Source organism: Symphodus melops, assembly GCF_947650265.1.
Source record: "Symphodus melops genome assembly, chromosome: 9".
NCBI lineage: Eukaryota > Metazoa > Chordata > Actinopteri > Labriformes > Labridae > Symphodus > Symphodus melops.
Genome location: NC_136699.1, coordinates 6,909,295 through 6,926,480, shown reverse-complemented (window position 1 = coordinate 6,926,480; position 17,186 = coordinate 6,909,295). Strand labels below are relative to the sequence as shown.

The 17,186-nt window shown below is 40.0% G+C and overlaps 1 protein-coding gene across 1 annotated transcript; it reads left to right on the top strand.

Moving 5' to 3' along the window:
• The first annotated feature begins 120 nt into the window (after positions 1 to 120).
• On the top strand, positions 121 to 14,268 carry canx (calnexin). The gene is made up of 15 exons (XM_079352152.1): positions 121 to 217; positions 5,668 to 5,901; positions 6,302 to 6,375; positions 6,671 to 6,729; positions 6,851 to 6,992; positions 7,373 to 7,454; positions 7,924 to 8,116; positions 8,552 to 8,741; positions 9,100 to 9,213; positions 9,295 to 9,451; positions 9,557 to 9,772; positions 10,068 to 10,187; positions 10,920 to 11,052; positions 11,139 to 11,224; positions 11,750 to 14,268. Exons 2-15 carry the CDS (start codon positions 5,671 to 5,673, stop codon positions 11,807 to 11,809), a joined length of 1,857 nt encoding a protein of 618 aa, XP_079208278.1. The 5' UTR covers positions 121 to 217; positions 5,668 to 5,670; the 3' UTR covers positions 11,810 to 14,268.
• Positions 14,269 to 17,186: the final 2,918 nt, after the last annotated feature.

Genomic DNA, 17,186 nt, shown 5'->3' with positions numbered 1-17,186 from the left:
CCAATGACAGCTGTCCACGAGGTGCAGCTCAAGGAGGCGGGCACTGTCCAGTTCGACCGAGATTCCCGTTCGACCAATCAGCGATTGACAGTTGACAGGAAACGACAAAGATTTGCCCAGAGTGACCAATCAGCGACGGGGAGAGGCGGACCGTAGCGCCAGTATCGCACGTGACCCTCCTCAGTAGTTCCCAGGCGGTCACATCGTCAAGCCAGAGGTGAGTAAAGAGAGCAATAAACGCAACTTTTTATCGGAGAACACATCGAGAATGTATTGTTTAATGAGGAAAAAAGCCTAATTGACACGTCCTGTAAACTTATCAAGCGGAAGATATCAATTTTTAGGTGTTTAGATGTAGCTAAGCTTCTCCAGCATGCTTTTAGCATTATGCTGAGTGGCTAACTAAAGCTAATTAAATACAGGTGGAACTGCGAGCTCAGTTAGCCTTAACCAGCGTGTAATTCACTATATACGATCCGATTAATTCAAGCAACATCACTTCTGTTTTTATGAGTCAAACGCTGGTTTGTTTGAGAATGAAAAGCTGGTAAGTTTCTTGGCTCAGCTCCGACAGGATCATCGAAGCTAAGCTAAACAGGCTAAATTAACCGTAGCTTGTCCAGTGAAGCAATGTGGAAGAGCTATATATATAAATAAAAGAAAAAAGGTAGGAATGTCACTATCGGGTCGTGAACATAGTAAGCTGCTAAATACTAATGAATGGGTACCTCTTAGCATGCTAACTATAGTAATCTGGTCAATCTGTATTATCTTCTCATATATTAGATGAAACTGAATGTAATATAAGAATAGCTTATTGAAGGTTTCAATAAATGTACATGTCAAGGGAGGGGAGTGATAGATTGATGGTTTTTTAAAGGTACATTTCATTCATATGTCAGGTGCTGAGATAAATTCATCCATCATGAATCATCCTCCTGCACACTGCCTATTTTCAATCAATACGATAACAGCCTTATTTCAGACAATTCAAACCAAAAACATTACCAAACAGTGCATTTGACCTCTGTACTGTTGTCTAGTGTCAAAACGTGTATCCATGTAGTTTGATTTTTACTAGAAAAAGTAAAAATATCTGGTATTGGGACAACCATACTGTGACTAATGATGATAATTACAGGGAGTTATTTAAAAATGTTTTCACTTGTAAAAGTAAAGGAGAAACATCCCCCTCCATATCCCAACTCTCTCAGCGATTACTTGTTTTTTCAGAAACAGTCTTAAAAAGTTTTCTTATTTGCTTGGTAAAATGGGAGATTAAACGTCGTAGTAAATGTTTGTAACAGTGGATTTTACCTCAGCAGTGAACTGAGCCACTGATGAAGGTCAGAGGTTTAAAAACATTTTGTCTTCTTAAAATGACTTGTTGAAATAACATCAAACGCCCTTCACCCCCTTTGAATCCAGGATGAAACAATAAATTTAACACTTTGTTTGTGCTTTGAAAAAAAAAACTGAGGAAAGCAGCAAATCCTCTGATTGAAGGAGCTGGACGCAGCCTGCCTCGTCATTGATTAACTTCCCTTGACTAATTGATTGAAAGAGTCTTGTATAGTGTCGGGTTCTTTTGGCTTTCAGGCACATTTCTAAGAAAGTTATAGTCTTGGAGCTCTTTAACCAAGTCAGAGTCGCGTATAAAAACCTACTAAAGAAGCTTTAATTTGTCAGTTGATTAGTAGGATACTTAATAGATCCAGACTCGCAGGTTCAGCTGTCTGACCAGTTCAACCTGCTGGGTTTTGTTCGGGTGTAGGGCGGGGTATTAGACCGCCATCCGCAATGATAAGTAGAAGATAGAAACTCACTTCGGTCCTAAAGATTACTGTCAGGTTTCTGGAAGCTTCCAGCTGAGCTGCACAATGAAAATGTAAACACTAGATGTCAGCACATTGAGGAGTCTTACCAGTTTGTTTTTCCTCATATAGTTTTTGAACCTAAGACATTCTAACATAGGATTTTTAGCAAGAAAAAAACACAAATCTTTCATTCATGAAAAGAGACACCGGTTTCTACGCTGATGTTTTAATAAATCAACAAGGTGCTTTGTCCTTTGATATCGAAGACATGAAAGTAAATCTTTGTAATCTTACTGTGGTCTTCAGTTGTCAGTATGCCAGCCTTTAACGGTTCATAACAGTAATGATACCTGTTTCAGTACCATTACAACATCCAAAGAAATCCTTGGCACTCAGTATTGCGTGATTTCTTGTCTTTAATTACAAAATATTGCAGGCAATCTCATGCACGCTGGCGAAAGTGCACACACATCTCAGTTCTCCTCTTCATCTTAGTAAGAAATAAACTGAACTTTTTCATCTTTATGAGACTCTGAAAGGACTTGAATGGACCCCCTTGTTCTCGCAGACTTTGTTATAAAATCAGGACTGAAGATTGTGTTTTTTAATTTGAAATCTTTTGTACTTTTTTAAGACTATCAGTATTGACACCTTTACCATGTTGAAGGAGATGGTCGTTTTGAGGAGTGAGGGCTTCAGATGGGTGACAGATTTGTATCTGTCAGTCATTCAGTGTTTGTATTCCTCGCTCTGTAAAGGTCGTGACCTCCTCACAGCTTCTTTCAGTTTAAACAGTAACCCGCCGGGGTAATGGATACAGGCTGATAAAGGATCATTCCACTGTTTAATGCTGATGTCAAGCTGCTCACAGCACTGCTCATGTGTGAGATCATTTTCATTTAGAAATCTTTTTACCTGCAATATAACCAGAAAAAGACAAATGAATGTTCTCATATGAGCACACGGTTCATTTACTGTCAATTTTGGCACAAGGCATTGTTCAAATGATTTTAGATCTTCGGTGTTCGATGAATTGTATCAGAGCGTTTGGAGCGGTTTGTTAAGCATGACAAATTTAACCATTCGATTTGTGGAGTCAAATAAAACTATAAATATAATATCCATTCTAATGAATAAGAGTAAAGAGAACAATTAAAACATGATAAATATGAGTGAATTATAGTTGCATTGTGAAATTATCTAGATGTAAAGCTGAGCTTTAAGTCATATCCAGACTAAATGGATCAGTTTAATCACAAAAAAATCAGATATTTCATCATTTCCTGTTTTTTTTTTCTTCTCCTTGGTGTCTAAGAAGCAGTGATCTAGAGTTTTAGACATTTTATTGACTAATCACATTTCAAAGATTGACAAGTTTATGATACTGCCAAGAGGGGAATAAACGCTGCTTTTTCATGATTTATTGTGACAGTTCAGGCTGCTTTGTGTTTCTTTCCTAGTCCAAATGTTGGTCCAGTGGCTCTTATCAGACGTTGAATCGCAGCAGATGTCCTGCAGGCTGAATGCTCTAATATCAGATTAGCTCTCTGACTGTAACTCTGCTGCTGCTCCAGTCAGTCTGTGTGATTAAACCCAAACTTTAGCTGGTTTCACTCCACTGATTATGACCCTGCTTATCGGCCAATCAGAGAGCCTCTAGAATCTTATTACTGCTGCAGGATGTAAGAAAAGAACAGTGATGGTCTTCCTTTGTCCTGTAGAGCTCAATTGTTGTCTGAAAATACATTTTATTTTCACTAAATCCCCCACACACCATCCTGCTGCTGTAAATACTAACCATAGTGAATTCATCCGCCGCTGAAAATAGTCCCAACAAATGCTAACCGTCTGGTTTGACGATGAAGTGCATAGAGCTGATGTTTCATTTCAACATGAAACTGGTTCAACCGTTGAACTCATTTCAGCTTTCTAAAGCAACGCTCGTACTTAAAAACATGCAGCGCAAACACTGAACAAGAGAAGAAGCAGGAAAAAACACAGGAGCATGAATGACAGGCATATAACGGAGCATTAAACAACCCTGGAAATAACCACAGGCTGATTTTCTGTGGACTTAAACGTCCAACTCTTTCTTTTGAAACAAACTGCACATTTTTAAAAAGACAGGACTTCCTCTTTGGCCTCGCAGTTAAAATTCCTTCAAACGCCATGTGGGTGCCACGCAGAAGGCTTTGATGCTAAGCTAAGAGCTAATATTGATTGTGTTCAGGGGCTGTTAGCCAGTCATGCTAATCCTGCAGCAGGTTAATCAGATTAGCCTGGCAGTCTGCACTGAAGTGCACTGAGTTAATGTGCTAATCTTAAGAACAAAGAGGTGCAGCAGTCATAGCCCCTTTGTTTCTCCAGTCTCTAGGGATACTTTTTAAAACACTAAGAACCTGTTTACATCTATTTATACATGTTAAGGTACATGTTTTTTTACCTTAAGTCTTTGTTTGTTGTTTTGAAATAAAAATACTATGGTACCAGTGAGTGTGACCGCATGAATTCATGAGTGCAGTTTATTAAAGTGTTGTCAACGATGTGATGAGAGAAGTCTAGATTATAATACACTATGTGACTTTATTTACATAATACAGCATTAACTGTGGGAATCAACTCTGCTGCAGGTTCTCGCATGTTTGAAAGGGAAAGGAGACGTTAACTGGGTCTACACAATAAAGAAAACGTACGCGCCCGTATTGTACGTTTTCCAAAAGACCACTTCTGAAAGATTTAATAACCTTTTTATATAAACTGAATAATTCCCAAGACAAAGTGGGGCAGCTGACATCCATCATAGATTTTAATAATAAAAAAAAAACAAAAAAAAAGATGCTAAGAGTTCACCAAACAAAAACTGGAGTTATTTCTTACAATGAAATCAGTCTTGTCTAATTTCTCACATTGAAACAGGGTCATCATGAAACTAGAATTATAATAATAAAATTCAATATAATAATTGTAGTACAAGTCAAACCTAAAGATACCTGTTTGGATACCAACAATGGATGGCAACAATAGAATCCATTTGAATGAAACCTTTATCACCCTTAAGGGAATTTGTCTTACACTGAGAGACACTAAAACACTAAGCAAACATTTACAAAGATTTTTACATTTCTTGTTTTTAGTGACTGAATATGGGTAAAAGTCATATTTTCTGATCATGTTTCTACTCCATGCACACTTTGACTCTACTGATGGTCCAGGCTGAGATGAGAAGTGAGCGATGTAATCTTTTAAACTTTCTCATCACCATCAACGCGGGCGTTGCATCTCTGCGTTATTTACCTGTAAAAGCAGGAAGTGGATCTGCAGCTCTAGACACTTACTGTGTGTTTGAGTAACCTGCCGCCTCCACAATGTTTGTGTGCAGTAAATGGGCCGAGCTGTGTGTGTGTTGTGCTGCAGTAATCCTGCGAGGTGTAATCTCATTAAGGTAAACAGAGCTGAGTTTGAGTGTCCCATGTGTGTTGGTTGGCCATTGTCCATGACGATAGATTGGTACCAGGGCAACGCAGGTTAACAGCCGTGTGTGTGTGCGTGCGTGCACACACACACACACACACACACACACACACACACACACACACGCACACAGGAGGGACATCATTAGCACTTTGTCATTATACAAATCACAACAGATCCCTTGTTAATGTTTATAGAAAAATCATCTGTTAAAACTTCAGTGTTTGTCGGAGAAGAATCACAGTTAAAATAAAAAAGAATAAAATAAAAATAACACAAACTTGAGAAGATGTTTTTAGCCTGATTTCAAGTTTCCCTGCTGAGCGTAAAAACAAATCTGAAGCAGCTGTTTCATCGTCCTCTCTCTCTCTCTCTGCAGACTATGAATCAACGGGTCGGGTTGTTCGTTCTTCTGGCAGCAGGCCTCCTCTGCCTCACTTTGGTCCCAGTGTCTCGGGCTGAGGACCTGGTGGAGGACAGCTTGGGTGACGATATGGACGTGGAGGATGAGCTGGATCTGGGTTTGACCGGTGCTGAGGAGGATGATGAGGAACTGGATTCAGACATGCAGGACGAGGCTCCTCCAGCTCCCAAAACTCCTCCTGTGCCAAAGGTAAGACTGCAGACACTATCACAAGACGACAACCCGGTACACCCTTTTTTTTAGACCTTTACAGTTACTGGGTTGGTTAAATGAGACGAGATTACATTTGCACAAAATTTGGATTTATAATTCTGTTCATACGTACGCCTGCTCGCAGTGTCCCTTTATAAATCACCATCTACTTGGAAACGTGTGCACATAGATCAGCCCCATGATCGCCCTCTACACGCCCACATTTAACCATAAACAGCAAATGCAAAGCAGCTCGTGAATAAGGATGAACTTTATTGACAGTTGATTTGATTTGACAGTTGGTCGCCATGGTTACTCACTTCAAGCAGCGTGCATGGAAATCAGTGACTGTACTGTTCAAGGTATGTTTTAACAGCCGTTACCCGTCTGTGTCCAGGTTACCTACAAAGCTCCAGAGCCGATCGGGGAACATTACATCGCTGAATCTTTTGACCGGGGAACTCTTGACGGGTGAGCTCACTTCACTCACACACTCACTCTGCATTTCAATTCCTATCGTTTGTCCTCTTACACAGAATGTTTTCATTTGATGGATTGATAGAAAACATGTTTTAATGTGAATACTGTTCGTCCATCTTTATCACATCAAACTGATTAGTTTTAAAAGCGTGTCAGTCTGGTCAACTCCTCTGTTGACTCCACAGTGTTGCAACCAAACATTGAACCCCCCCTTTTAGTGAGTGACTAGTGAGCTCAGCTGAGAGACTTATTTCAGGTGAATAAACTCCCTGTCTGTGTGTTTCAGGTGGGTTGTGTCCAGTGCAAAGAAGGAGGGTGCTGATGAAGACATCGCTAAATATGATGGTACGTTCAGATCATGTTCAACAAAATATAAAGACACTTCAATCTACAACATGTCCTTGTCTCCATACACACAAAGTTCTGCATGCTGTTGCATGATGTTGATGATGATGATGATGAACAGGTAAATGGGCGGTGGAGGAGATGAAGGACAGTAAGCTGCCTGGTGATAAAGGTCTGGTCCTGAAGTCACGAGCCAAACATCACGCCATCTCCGCCCAGCTGCTGAGACCTTTTCCCTTCGACTCCAAGCCGCTCATTATCCAGTAAGAGCAACATTTCTTCTTCTTCTTCTGTCCCCGCCGTGTCAGCACACAAATCAACAGATGGCTAACAGACTTAAAAAAGAAAGTCGAAGCGGCCACAAAGTTTAAACGCTCATTACTGTTGCCATCATTCTCTTATCCTGTAATGTAAATTTGAAAAGAACGCTAAGAAAGCGTCTCTGACCCACATGATGAAACTTACAAATCACCAGTGATAGCAAAAAGCAAAATGGCCAAAATTAAATAATGCAAGCGGAAAAGGACACTCAATGACATTCCTGCAATACAGGACACTTCTTCTTCCTCAGCCATTCTCTTCATCACTGTTTTGATTTACCGTTCAGACCGCTTTATAAACGCTCTCATTTCTCTCTCTTCAGGTACGAGGTGAACTTCCAGTCTGGTATCGACTGCGGTGGTGCCTACGTGAAGCTGCTGACTCAGACCCCTGATCTCGACCTGGTCAGTTTGACTTTCATCATGCCTTAGCGGACAGAGATCAGTGAACTACACAGGATGACGAAACCAAGAGCTAGGATCTGATTTTTATCGTCCCTATTCTGAGGGCCTCTCCTGAAATGAGTCTGTAATCTCAGGTTCAATTCACACTAATGTGCTTAATCTTCAGGTGAATTTGATATTCTCTGCCAAGCAGCCAGAGAACTCAGGATGATAGGAATAGGTTTTAGTAGGTCGAGAAATGCCTATTTTAAACCGTATTGTTGCAATTTCTCTTCTGGTTAAACAACTGACAGAAGATTGGAAGTGTTTTTTTTTTTTTTAAATAAAGTTTTACAACTTTTCGATACGGTTGATTTATTAAACTAAAAGACATTGTGTCCGTTTAATAAGCGGGTACTTTATTGAACCCAAGGGAAATTCCTTAACCTTAAATTTGATCTAAGCTGAATCTGTGCGTGTGTTTCCTCAGGACCAGTTTGTGGATAGAACTCCGTACACCATCATGTTTGGACCAGACAAGTGTGGAGAAGATTACAAACTGCACTTCATCTTCAGACACAAAAACCCCAAAACTGGAGAGTTTGAAGAGAAACACGCAAAGAAACCCGACGCCGACCTGAGGACCTACTTCACTGACAAGAAGACACATCTGTATACACTTGGTACTGCACACACACCAGTACACACACTGTAACACACACATCTCTATACACACGCGCGCACGCGCACACACTGTAACACATACACACCTCTATACACACTCTGTAACACACACACATTCTGTTACGCACACGCACCTGTACACACACTGTAACACACACACCTCTATATACACACACACACACACACCTCTACACACACTGTAACACACACACCTATACACACTCTGTAGCACACACACACACTCTGTTACGCACACGCACCTGTACACACACTGTAACACACACCTCTCTACACACTCTGTAACACACACACACACTGTAACACACACCTCTATACACACTCTGTAACACACACACACCTCTACACACTAGTTAGAAAGAGAAACTTGTTAATGATGGTCCGATTGTGTGACTTGTCTCTCTGTCGCCTCTCAGTGGTGAACCCTGATAACAGCTTCGAGGTGCTGGTGGATCAGACGGTGGTGAACAGCGGCAGCCTGCTGACAGACATGACCCCCCCTGTGAACCCTGCCGCTGAAATCGAGGACCCCGATGACCAGAAGCCCGAGGACTGGGATGAGAGACCTAAGATCCAAGACCCCGCTGCCTCCAAGCCTGAAGACTGGTTAGTGCACAAAAACAGTTATGAGGGAAAATCAGCAAGTACACTCGCACCACTTATGTACAGAGTTGTAAAAAAATCACTAGATATGACAGAAAAAGACTGTACAACACTTTGGCTTCCAAAGACATACTTTTATACACAGCTGAAAGTTACCTTCTTTAAACATTTAAACACTCTGCTAATCATCCAAGAATCTGTTTAATTTGGCCAGCAGTTGCCCATAAATTATGAAGAAAAAAGTAAGAAACTCTACTACCAATGTTTACAGCTAATCTCATAGTTTCCTAAATGATGAAGACTTTATATCCAAACCTGTGGATGCATTGGTTTATTTTAACTTGTGTGTGCGTGTCTTTAGGGACGAGGACGCGCCCGCTCAGGTTCCAGATGAAGACGCCGTGAAACCAGACGGCTGGTTGGACGACGAGCTGGAGTACATCGGAGACCCCGACGCTGTCAAACCTGAAGACTGGTGAGTATAAACATCAGAGGACAAACTCCTCGATAAATAAAGCTTAGCAGCTTCTGACTCTCTATTCTACACGTCTGTCAGGGACGAGGACATGGACGGAGAGTGGGAGGCTCCTCAGGTCCCGAACCCAGCCTGCGAGACTGCCCCTGGCTGTGGCGCCTGGAAACGACCGATGATTGACAACCCCAACTACAAGGGCAAGTGGAAGCCCCCCATGATCGACAACCCCAACTACCAGGTAGGTCAGGAAACCCCCTGATGTATATCTTTCACAGATTATATTCAAGTGCTAGTTGGACTTGTAGTAGTTTGGATTCATACTGGAGGTCCTTTGTGTTCTCAGGGCGTGTGGAAGCCAAGGAAGATCGCCAACCCAGCATTCTTCGAGGACCTGCAGCCATTCAGGATGACCCCATTCAGTGCCATCGGGCTCGAGCTGTGGTCCATGACCTCCGAAATCTTCTTTGACAATTTCTTCATCACCGACGACCGAAACACAGCTGAACGCTGGGCTACAGACGGCTGGGGCTTAAAGAAGGCTGCAGAGGGCGCTGCTGAGGTCGGTGCTTTATGTTGACTGATTGGTCCCAAAGCATGATCATCAGTTTGAGATTTAAGATTAAGCGTTGAATGTTTAAGATGTATGTTTAACATTTTTTGGTTTGAATTCTTCTTCAGAATTGAAGTAGGGAAATAAATTCTGTTAACCTTTGATTGGTCTTTAATTCTGGATGATATTTTGTCGATTTGGTAAAGAGTTCAGGCATGTCTCACTCTATTTAGTGTTACATCATGTTATTTATATTCTTTGTCTTTTATTTGACAAATAACAATGTTACATTTTGTTTCTGCAGCCCGGTTTGGCTACACAGATGATGAACGCTGCAGAGGAGCGTCCGTGGCTCTGGGTCGTTTATGTCCTCACTGTAGCTCTACCGCTTGTCCTCATCATCGTTTTCTGCTGCACCGGAAAGGTATCACTCAAACGTACACACATAATCACATGACCTGCCAGATAGATGAGATTTTTTACCCAGAGAAAAATTTCTGTTAGAAGAAGTTCAGTGTTGAGATGGGATCCAGACGCTGGTTTGTACTGTACCTCGTCCTGATGTTTGTGTGACTGTCCACAGAGGTCGTCAGGATCAGCTCAGGGTCAGTTGAGTCTCACCAGCTTACAGGAAGACTTAAAGGAATCCGTACATCCAAACCGCCCTGCGCCCTCAGGCCTGGTGACTGACTCTGCCACTGTTAGAGTAGCTCTGTTTGTGTATCTGTGCTTCTGTGGTGCTGTGGCGTAGACGAGTCTTTTTTTGTGGATTTGTGAAACATAATTTTTCTTGAAAAAACCTCACAACAGAGCACCACCAGACTTCATTGACACAAACACATTTTACACAATAGTTGCCTGTCTTATTCAGCCTCATTTGGTTATTGTCTATTTTATGTTTATCAAACAATGTTGGATGTGAACTAACAGTGACAATCTGTAACATTTCCACCTGAAAATAATAGTTTTAAAATCGAGTGAATAGTTTAATGACTTTCAACAGGGACAATATCTTCGCTCTCACGTGCATAGATTGCCCTGGTCACCTGCTTTCAGCACGGTGTAACTTAGAAAGTGGGCCACAGTCAAACCGTGAAGTGGTCCGATTCAATGTCTGTGACGTCGGCTTAAATTATTTTCCTGTTTTATTCCGCAGAAAAAGAGCCCAGCGACACCTGCAGCAGAATACAAGAAAACCGATGAAGCTCAGCCTGACGTGAAGGAGGAGGAAGAGGAAGGAGAAGACGAGGAGGAGGAGGAGGCTGAAGAGGCCAAGAAGAGCAGTACAGGTTAATACAAAATTGAAATGTCAGAAAACTGTTGTCTCCTGTGGTGTCAATGTGGCTCTGGGTAATTTAAAATCTTTTTCATACAGCTGCAGAAGAGAAGAGTGACGGAGAGGGAAGTCCTGCAGAAGAAGAAGCAGAGAAGGACGATGACAAGGAAGCATCAGCTGACGATGTAAGGAGATTTTTTTTTTCTCTCCCTATAGTGTTTTCACAGTACAAGAATTTCAGTTTTGGGCATGATTCCAGTAAACCTCTATGCATATATTTACCTTATTTAATACTAAGGCAAGAAACGTAGAATATGCATCCAATATTGGGTAATATTGTTAATGACCCCCTGCAAACTGTCTACTAAGCCAACTGGTTACTACGGGTATGGTTACAATCACTATAGTGTGTTTTTAAACATGTAATATATTAAACTAAATTAAGGTTCTGGATAATTTCTTTACTTTTGGTAATTTTATTGGAGAGGAATGAATCCACCAAAAACAAACGCCTGCACATTAAGTAACAAATATGGTGGAAAATTTTCTGTAACAAAATGTTTGAAGGAGTTCATAAACTTCTATTTTTCTTGTGAAGTTGATATGATTTTTTTTCCTCATATCGAGGTTTAAAACTCTGATTTCATGACAACCTTTAACTTAATGATAAATGAAAGCAAAAATTAACTTCAATTCCTCCCCCCACTTAGAAGTTGGAGGATGACGTTCTGCGGAGATCTCCCAGGAACAGGAAGGTCAGAAAGGACTGATTTCTCTGACTCCACAGCCCTGAACACCTCCCCCCCCCTTCCCTCCCCTCCTCTAGATTATGTCCCTCCTCCCCTCCTCCTCTGCTCTGCTCTGAGGCGATGCAGCCTGAATGGATCCTGTTTGAAGCAGTGAAGCCTGCAGGAAACTAATCAAGACCTCCAATATGGATGCCTGATGATGATGATTCCAGTACGAACAGGACTGAGTTAGTTTGATTTATTAAAAGGATTTTTGTTTCTGAAAGAGATTAACTAAAACTTCCTGCATCATTCCTGAACAACACCTGAGCAGACTCGCACCCATGGGATCGTCGACGTGTCCGACCCCGTCTGACGCACAGTTTAACGCCCAGCGTCATCCTGAGTTAACAACGTCCTGCCCAACCAACAGCCTGCTAACCAGTCTTCTGCTACATGCTAACTCGTCTCCTGACAGATGTTTTTTGGTTGACTAAAAAGAAACCCAGTAACACCATTTTTAATAGCCTAAAATATGAGTTAATATATCGTGATCCTCTGTTGGCTGATAAGAGTGTTAGATAGTTTATGACTTAGCTATGAGTTGATAGTAGCATAAACCTAGGATTCATTTAGCAGACACTTTTTCCAAAGCAACATTCATTTGACCTACCAGAAATCTTTTACATAACCTACCAATAGGTGGATGGCTAGGCTGACGACTCATAACCATACAAATTGACAAACTCTGGGTTAGAAGCCTGTTGTAAAACAATTTGCCAGTCCCCTGCCTTTAACTGTAACTAGATACGCTATTTGAGGCTGCCAACATGCTGGTTTCTGCTGGCAATGGGGGTGTTGATTGGGCTATCAGTAGTCAGAATAATTGAGCAAACGACCAACAAATATTTTACCAATTAGCCTTCCAATAAAGCCTTCCATGTTAGTTTGTGTGAAGAAATTGTGACCAACTTTACAAAAATGTTATTGCTTTTCAAGGCTTGTAACTAGCCATTAAAAGTCAAAACAACTCTCTCTTGGCTTTAATCTCAGGTGACTGTTACATCCACCATTTAATACAGTCTATAGTTCTAAACAAACAAATCTACTTGATTTATGTCTTTTGGAAGTCTGGAAATAAGTGGTTCAAATGAAGCTGATAACTCTTTTTAGGTAGCCTTCAAACGGATAAGTTAGCTAACAACTGAAGGTATAATAATAATAAAACGAACATGAGAGGAAATTACAATAAAGTATGCTAACCCGTTTTCATAAACTCTTTCAGAAGGCTGATATTTTTTCTCTGGATGGCAATCTGAGGTCGCTTCCGTCATACCTTGGTAAACGCCCCTTTAAATTAGTCGAGCCTTATTAAGGCTAAAGAAATTCTGCCTGTTAGCTTTGCCAATTAGCCTACCAACAGGTTGCTAAGCTGCAAACTTGGTGACTCCTTTTCTGACGTTAGCTTTGAAAGTAACAGCAAGCATTCTTTAAAGGTCCAAGTAGTTAACCTTTAGCCTTCTGACATGCGAGTTAGCTATTGAAACGACTACCAACCAATTTGGACTACAAACAGACTACTAATTGGCATAAATAGCTGCTAACAAGCCTGACAAACACCTAGCAAATTAGAGAATCAGATTCACATACTAACAGTTTTGTTTTTTTATTTTGATGTTTTATAATTTTGTTAGCTAGCATCTTTAAATTTAGAGATTAGCCACATGCTAATGTTTTTAAAGAGATGAACTGGGAACACTCCAGCTGATAAGGTTTTTTTCTTCATTTTTTTTAAGTCTCATTTTCTGTCATTGAAGTGTTAGTTGGTTAGCTTCTTGTTGGCCACACTAGGATGAGTGTTTCTTCTGATTTTACGAGAAAGGTCAAAGAGGGCTGTAAAGTTAAAGGGGTGTGTCCTTTTACAGAAAGTGACTTAATGTGGATGTTGTCAAACTGGCCCTGTCTTTATAAACTAACCTTTTATCCATCAAAAAATATGCAGTCATTATGATGATAGTTGCCTGGCAGCAGCAGATGTTCTTTCTCAAAAATAAACAAGAATAATGTATCGGAAACGGCTTCTGTGAAAACAAAAACCTTTTGTTTCTTTACACTTTGGAATTACGAGAACTTTCTTAGTCAATTTTTGTAGATCTTGATTTTAACATCTTCTGCATTGACCCACTCCCCTACTTCATTTCTCTATCCAAACATTAATTCAATTCAATTGAAGTGTGTTTTTGTATAGCGATTTGTCCCTGACTTTGGATTGTCTAGTAGATACAAATGCAGCATTTAAGATAATTTCTTTACGAACATAAGCGCCTTGCATTTATGTTTAACTAGAAATGTCCTCATTTACATACTATTCTGTGTATCTGAGCTTTGGACTTCACACTACATGCTTTGTCCACAGTGGGGTGCCAAAATCCATCCAAACAGAAATATTCATAGAAAGATCCTCACATCTGCTTCAGATTAAATAAGTCTTTGATATTGATGCTGGCCTTTGAAATACTTACATTGGGAACAAAAGTCCTTCGTTGTTTATAAAACACTTATTTATAACTCATTTACTTTGTCACTGAAAAAACAGCATTGTCGTGCAAAATGTGTTTGAAAAATATCAACTGCTTTATTAGGAACAATCAATTTTTTTTCTCTGACATTTTACCGCTTGAGTACCACTCTTCTGTGATCAGAACCATCCTAATCTTTTGGATCAAATTGATCACAATTCTATTTTAAAGTTCAAATGACACAAACTGGGGGTTTGATCAGGACTAAAACCAGGATTGGATTACTTGAGTTTATCTGAACTCCTTTTTGGAAAACGCTACTGCCATCTTTATATAGATATTGTGTCATCAGGTGGACAGACACCCAGTCCCTCGTTCAATCGACCCCATTTGAGAAGAAAAAGGCACTAAGGGAAAACTCAGGCTCTTAACCTCACCCTTGTCCACCTGCGACGCAACAACGCCAGACCTCCACCAATAAGACGCTTGTATCCTGCATCCTTGTCAGATTAGACCCCCAAATTTAAAAGAGATGCCACTTTAGCGTCTACATCCATTCTGAACCTCTAGAATTTATTTTCTGCCAAGTAATCTGAGCTCAAGGTTACTTGTGAGCCTTTGAGCAAACCACATCTCAGGGTTCTACACAATAGATGGAGCTTGTGGATTTTTTTTTTCTGAAAACTTCAAATCAGATTCACAGTTGATTCTATTTAAAACTCCTGTGAGAAACATTTGGGTTATGTGGATTTTGGCGACCCCTGTGGACAAATTGGACACTTCCACCTCTTACTGATCTTGTTTACGTGTCCGTGGTGTTTTCCAATGAATAGCATATTTGTCTTTGTTGAAAATGTCTAATGTGCACCTCGCAGTTAATCTTTGGCTTGAACAAAAAACTATCTACTTCTTTGTCATCTGCTGCTGCCTGACAACTTCTAGTCTCGTGACCTCAATTATAGACAAACAAATGTCTACCAGTTAAACAAATCTAAAGTCAGCTAAAGGTGGTTTGAACATGTTCTCCAATATGAAAAGATCTCGTCTCTAACACTATCAGGACAACATTTCTGGTTTTCTTTCCGCTAACACTCTGAAGGATTTTGTGATCATGAAGAAACGATGCTACAAAAAATAATGCAGTCCTTGCAAAGATGTCAACTGGGGTTTTAAAATTGTTAGTTATTTTATATACTGATAAAAAAAACATATAAAGATTAAAAAGCAGAAGCTTTTAAGTGGTGACAATGCATAGTTTTGTTCACCTGTACAATCTGAAACAAACCTGGTTTTGTTAGTCTGAAACTGTGGAAAAAAATGGAATATCTGCATTTGTCAGCTCTATTATTCATGTAGTAACTGTTGTCTGTTTTCTCCTGGTTGTGTCATATTCAGTTTTCCAAACGGTTAAAAACTATAAAACTTCATCTGTAAAATGTGTTTTTTTCTGTTGGTAATTCAGGTGAGGCTTGGCTCTTTGACAAGAAACTCTGTGCTGCTGTGATTGGCTAGTGGGATTTGACAGTTGGGTGGGGAAATTGTCAAATATCTGGCTGTTGGTGTTTTCAGATTTTGGGCCTTCCTGCTTTCTTGTCAGTTGATCTTAAACCCTTTTGTTTTCCTATTCTCTTAGACCCAAGATGCTCAAGTTTTGGCTGTGACTCTGCTGCTTTTATTCTTTTTCTGTTTCTCTACATTTTCAGATTATGTTTTAAAGCAGCAGCATACAATTGCGTCACAAACTTTTCCACCCAACTCTTCCGTCGTCTCCCTCTTTCTTTTCTGATTCTTTTCTCGTTGTCTTTGCTCGTGTGTCAGGTTGAAGCTGCCTAGCTAACAGACTCTGTAGACTGAACACTGTATCTGCTGGTGAAAATGTATGACTCTGTAACCCTGTACTTTTTATTTTTGTTTGACTGTGTTTGAACTATACTAAATGGTTGGCCCATCCTGTTTCTGATGTGCACTCTGTGTAGGGAGATGGACCTGCTGACAGAACACACACAGAGGTCCAACTTTGAATAGAAAAGCTGTGATGATGGAGCCTGACGTGTGTGTTTGTAGACATGCAGTCGCATTTTTTGATGAATAAAAAGGCCAAATGGAAACTGAACTATGAATGTCTGTGATTTTTTTTTTGATTTCACCTTTAGTTGAAGTTTAATTTAAATAGGTCTTCAAAAAAAATCACCTTTACAAATAAAGTTACAAAGGGCTTTACGCACAAAAAACATGTTAGACAAGCCGATGCAAGTAAAATTACAGGTTTTTTAGTTATAGTGATTAAAATGAGGTACAAAAGATCAATAAGAGCAATTCATATAAGGATGAACTATTGAAATTCGGGAGTTACAGCAGCTCCAAAAAAACAATAAAACGGGTAACAAACGGCATAAATAGCAAAAAAAGAACAGCTATGAGCAAAAGATGCTGACTTACATGAAAGCTTTTCAGGTAAGCCTTCAAAAGACACATTTTATTTTAGATGAAAAGTAAGTCGTTTTTTGTTTTTTTTTGTTAATGATAATTATCACAGGTAAACGACCGGCATCTTGAAATGTTGACAAGTTCAAATCTAGAGAAAACAGAAGTGTAGGCTACTAGTTATCAGAACAGTAAAATTAAATTGATGGATGGGGATGTGTTGACTGGTTAACACCTGAATTCAGGATGTTTGCTTAATCACTCCACATGAGTATTTCCATTTTTTCCAAATATGTCAATAAAGGTCGTTTTCTTATTCGGTAAGAGCTTTAAATGAATGAGGTCACCTTTCTTTTCTTTCTTTCTTTCTTTTTTTAACCGTTTTGGATAACTCTTTAAACCGAAGCTAACCCGGAAGTGGGTGGAACTGTTTTGATTATTTGATTATTGATTATTTTATTATTATTGTTATGATT

What these genes read in the sequence shown, in the direction of transcription:
- canx (XM_079352152.1), top strand. Translation starts at nt 5,671, where the DNA reads ATGAATCAACGGGTCGGGTTGTTCGTTCTTCTGGCAGCAGGCCTCCTC. An exon ending in AGACATCGCTAAATATGATG is followed by an intron (nt 6,730 to 6,850) that starts GTACGTTCAGAT and finishes GATGATGAACAG; the next exon opens with GTAAATGGGCGGTGGAGGAG. An exon ending in GACACATCTGTATACACTTG is followed by an intron (nt 8,117 to 8,551) that starts GTACTGCACACA and finishes GTCGCCTCTCAG; the next exon opens with TGGTGAACCCTGATAACAGC.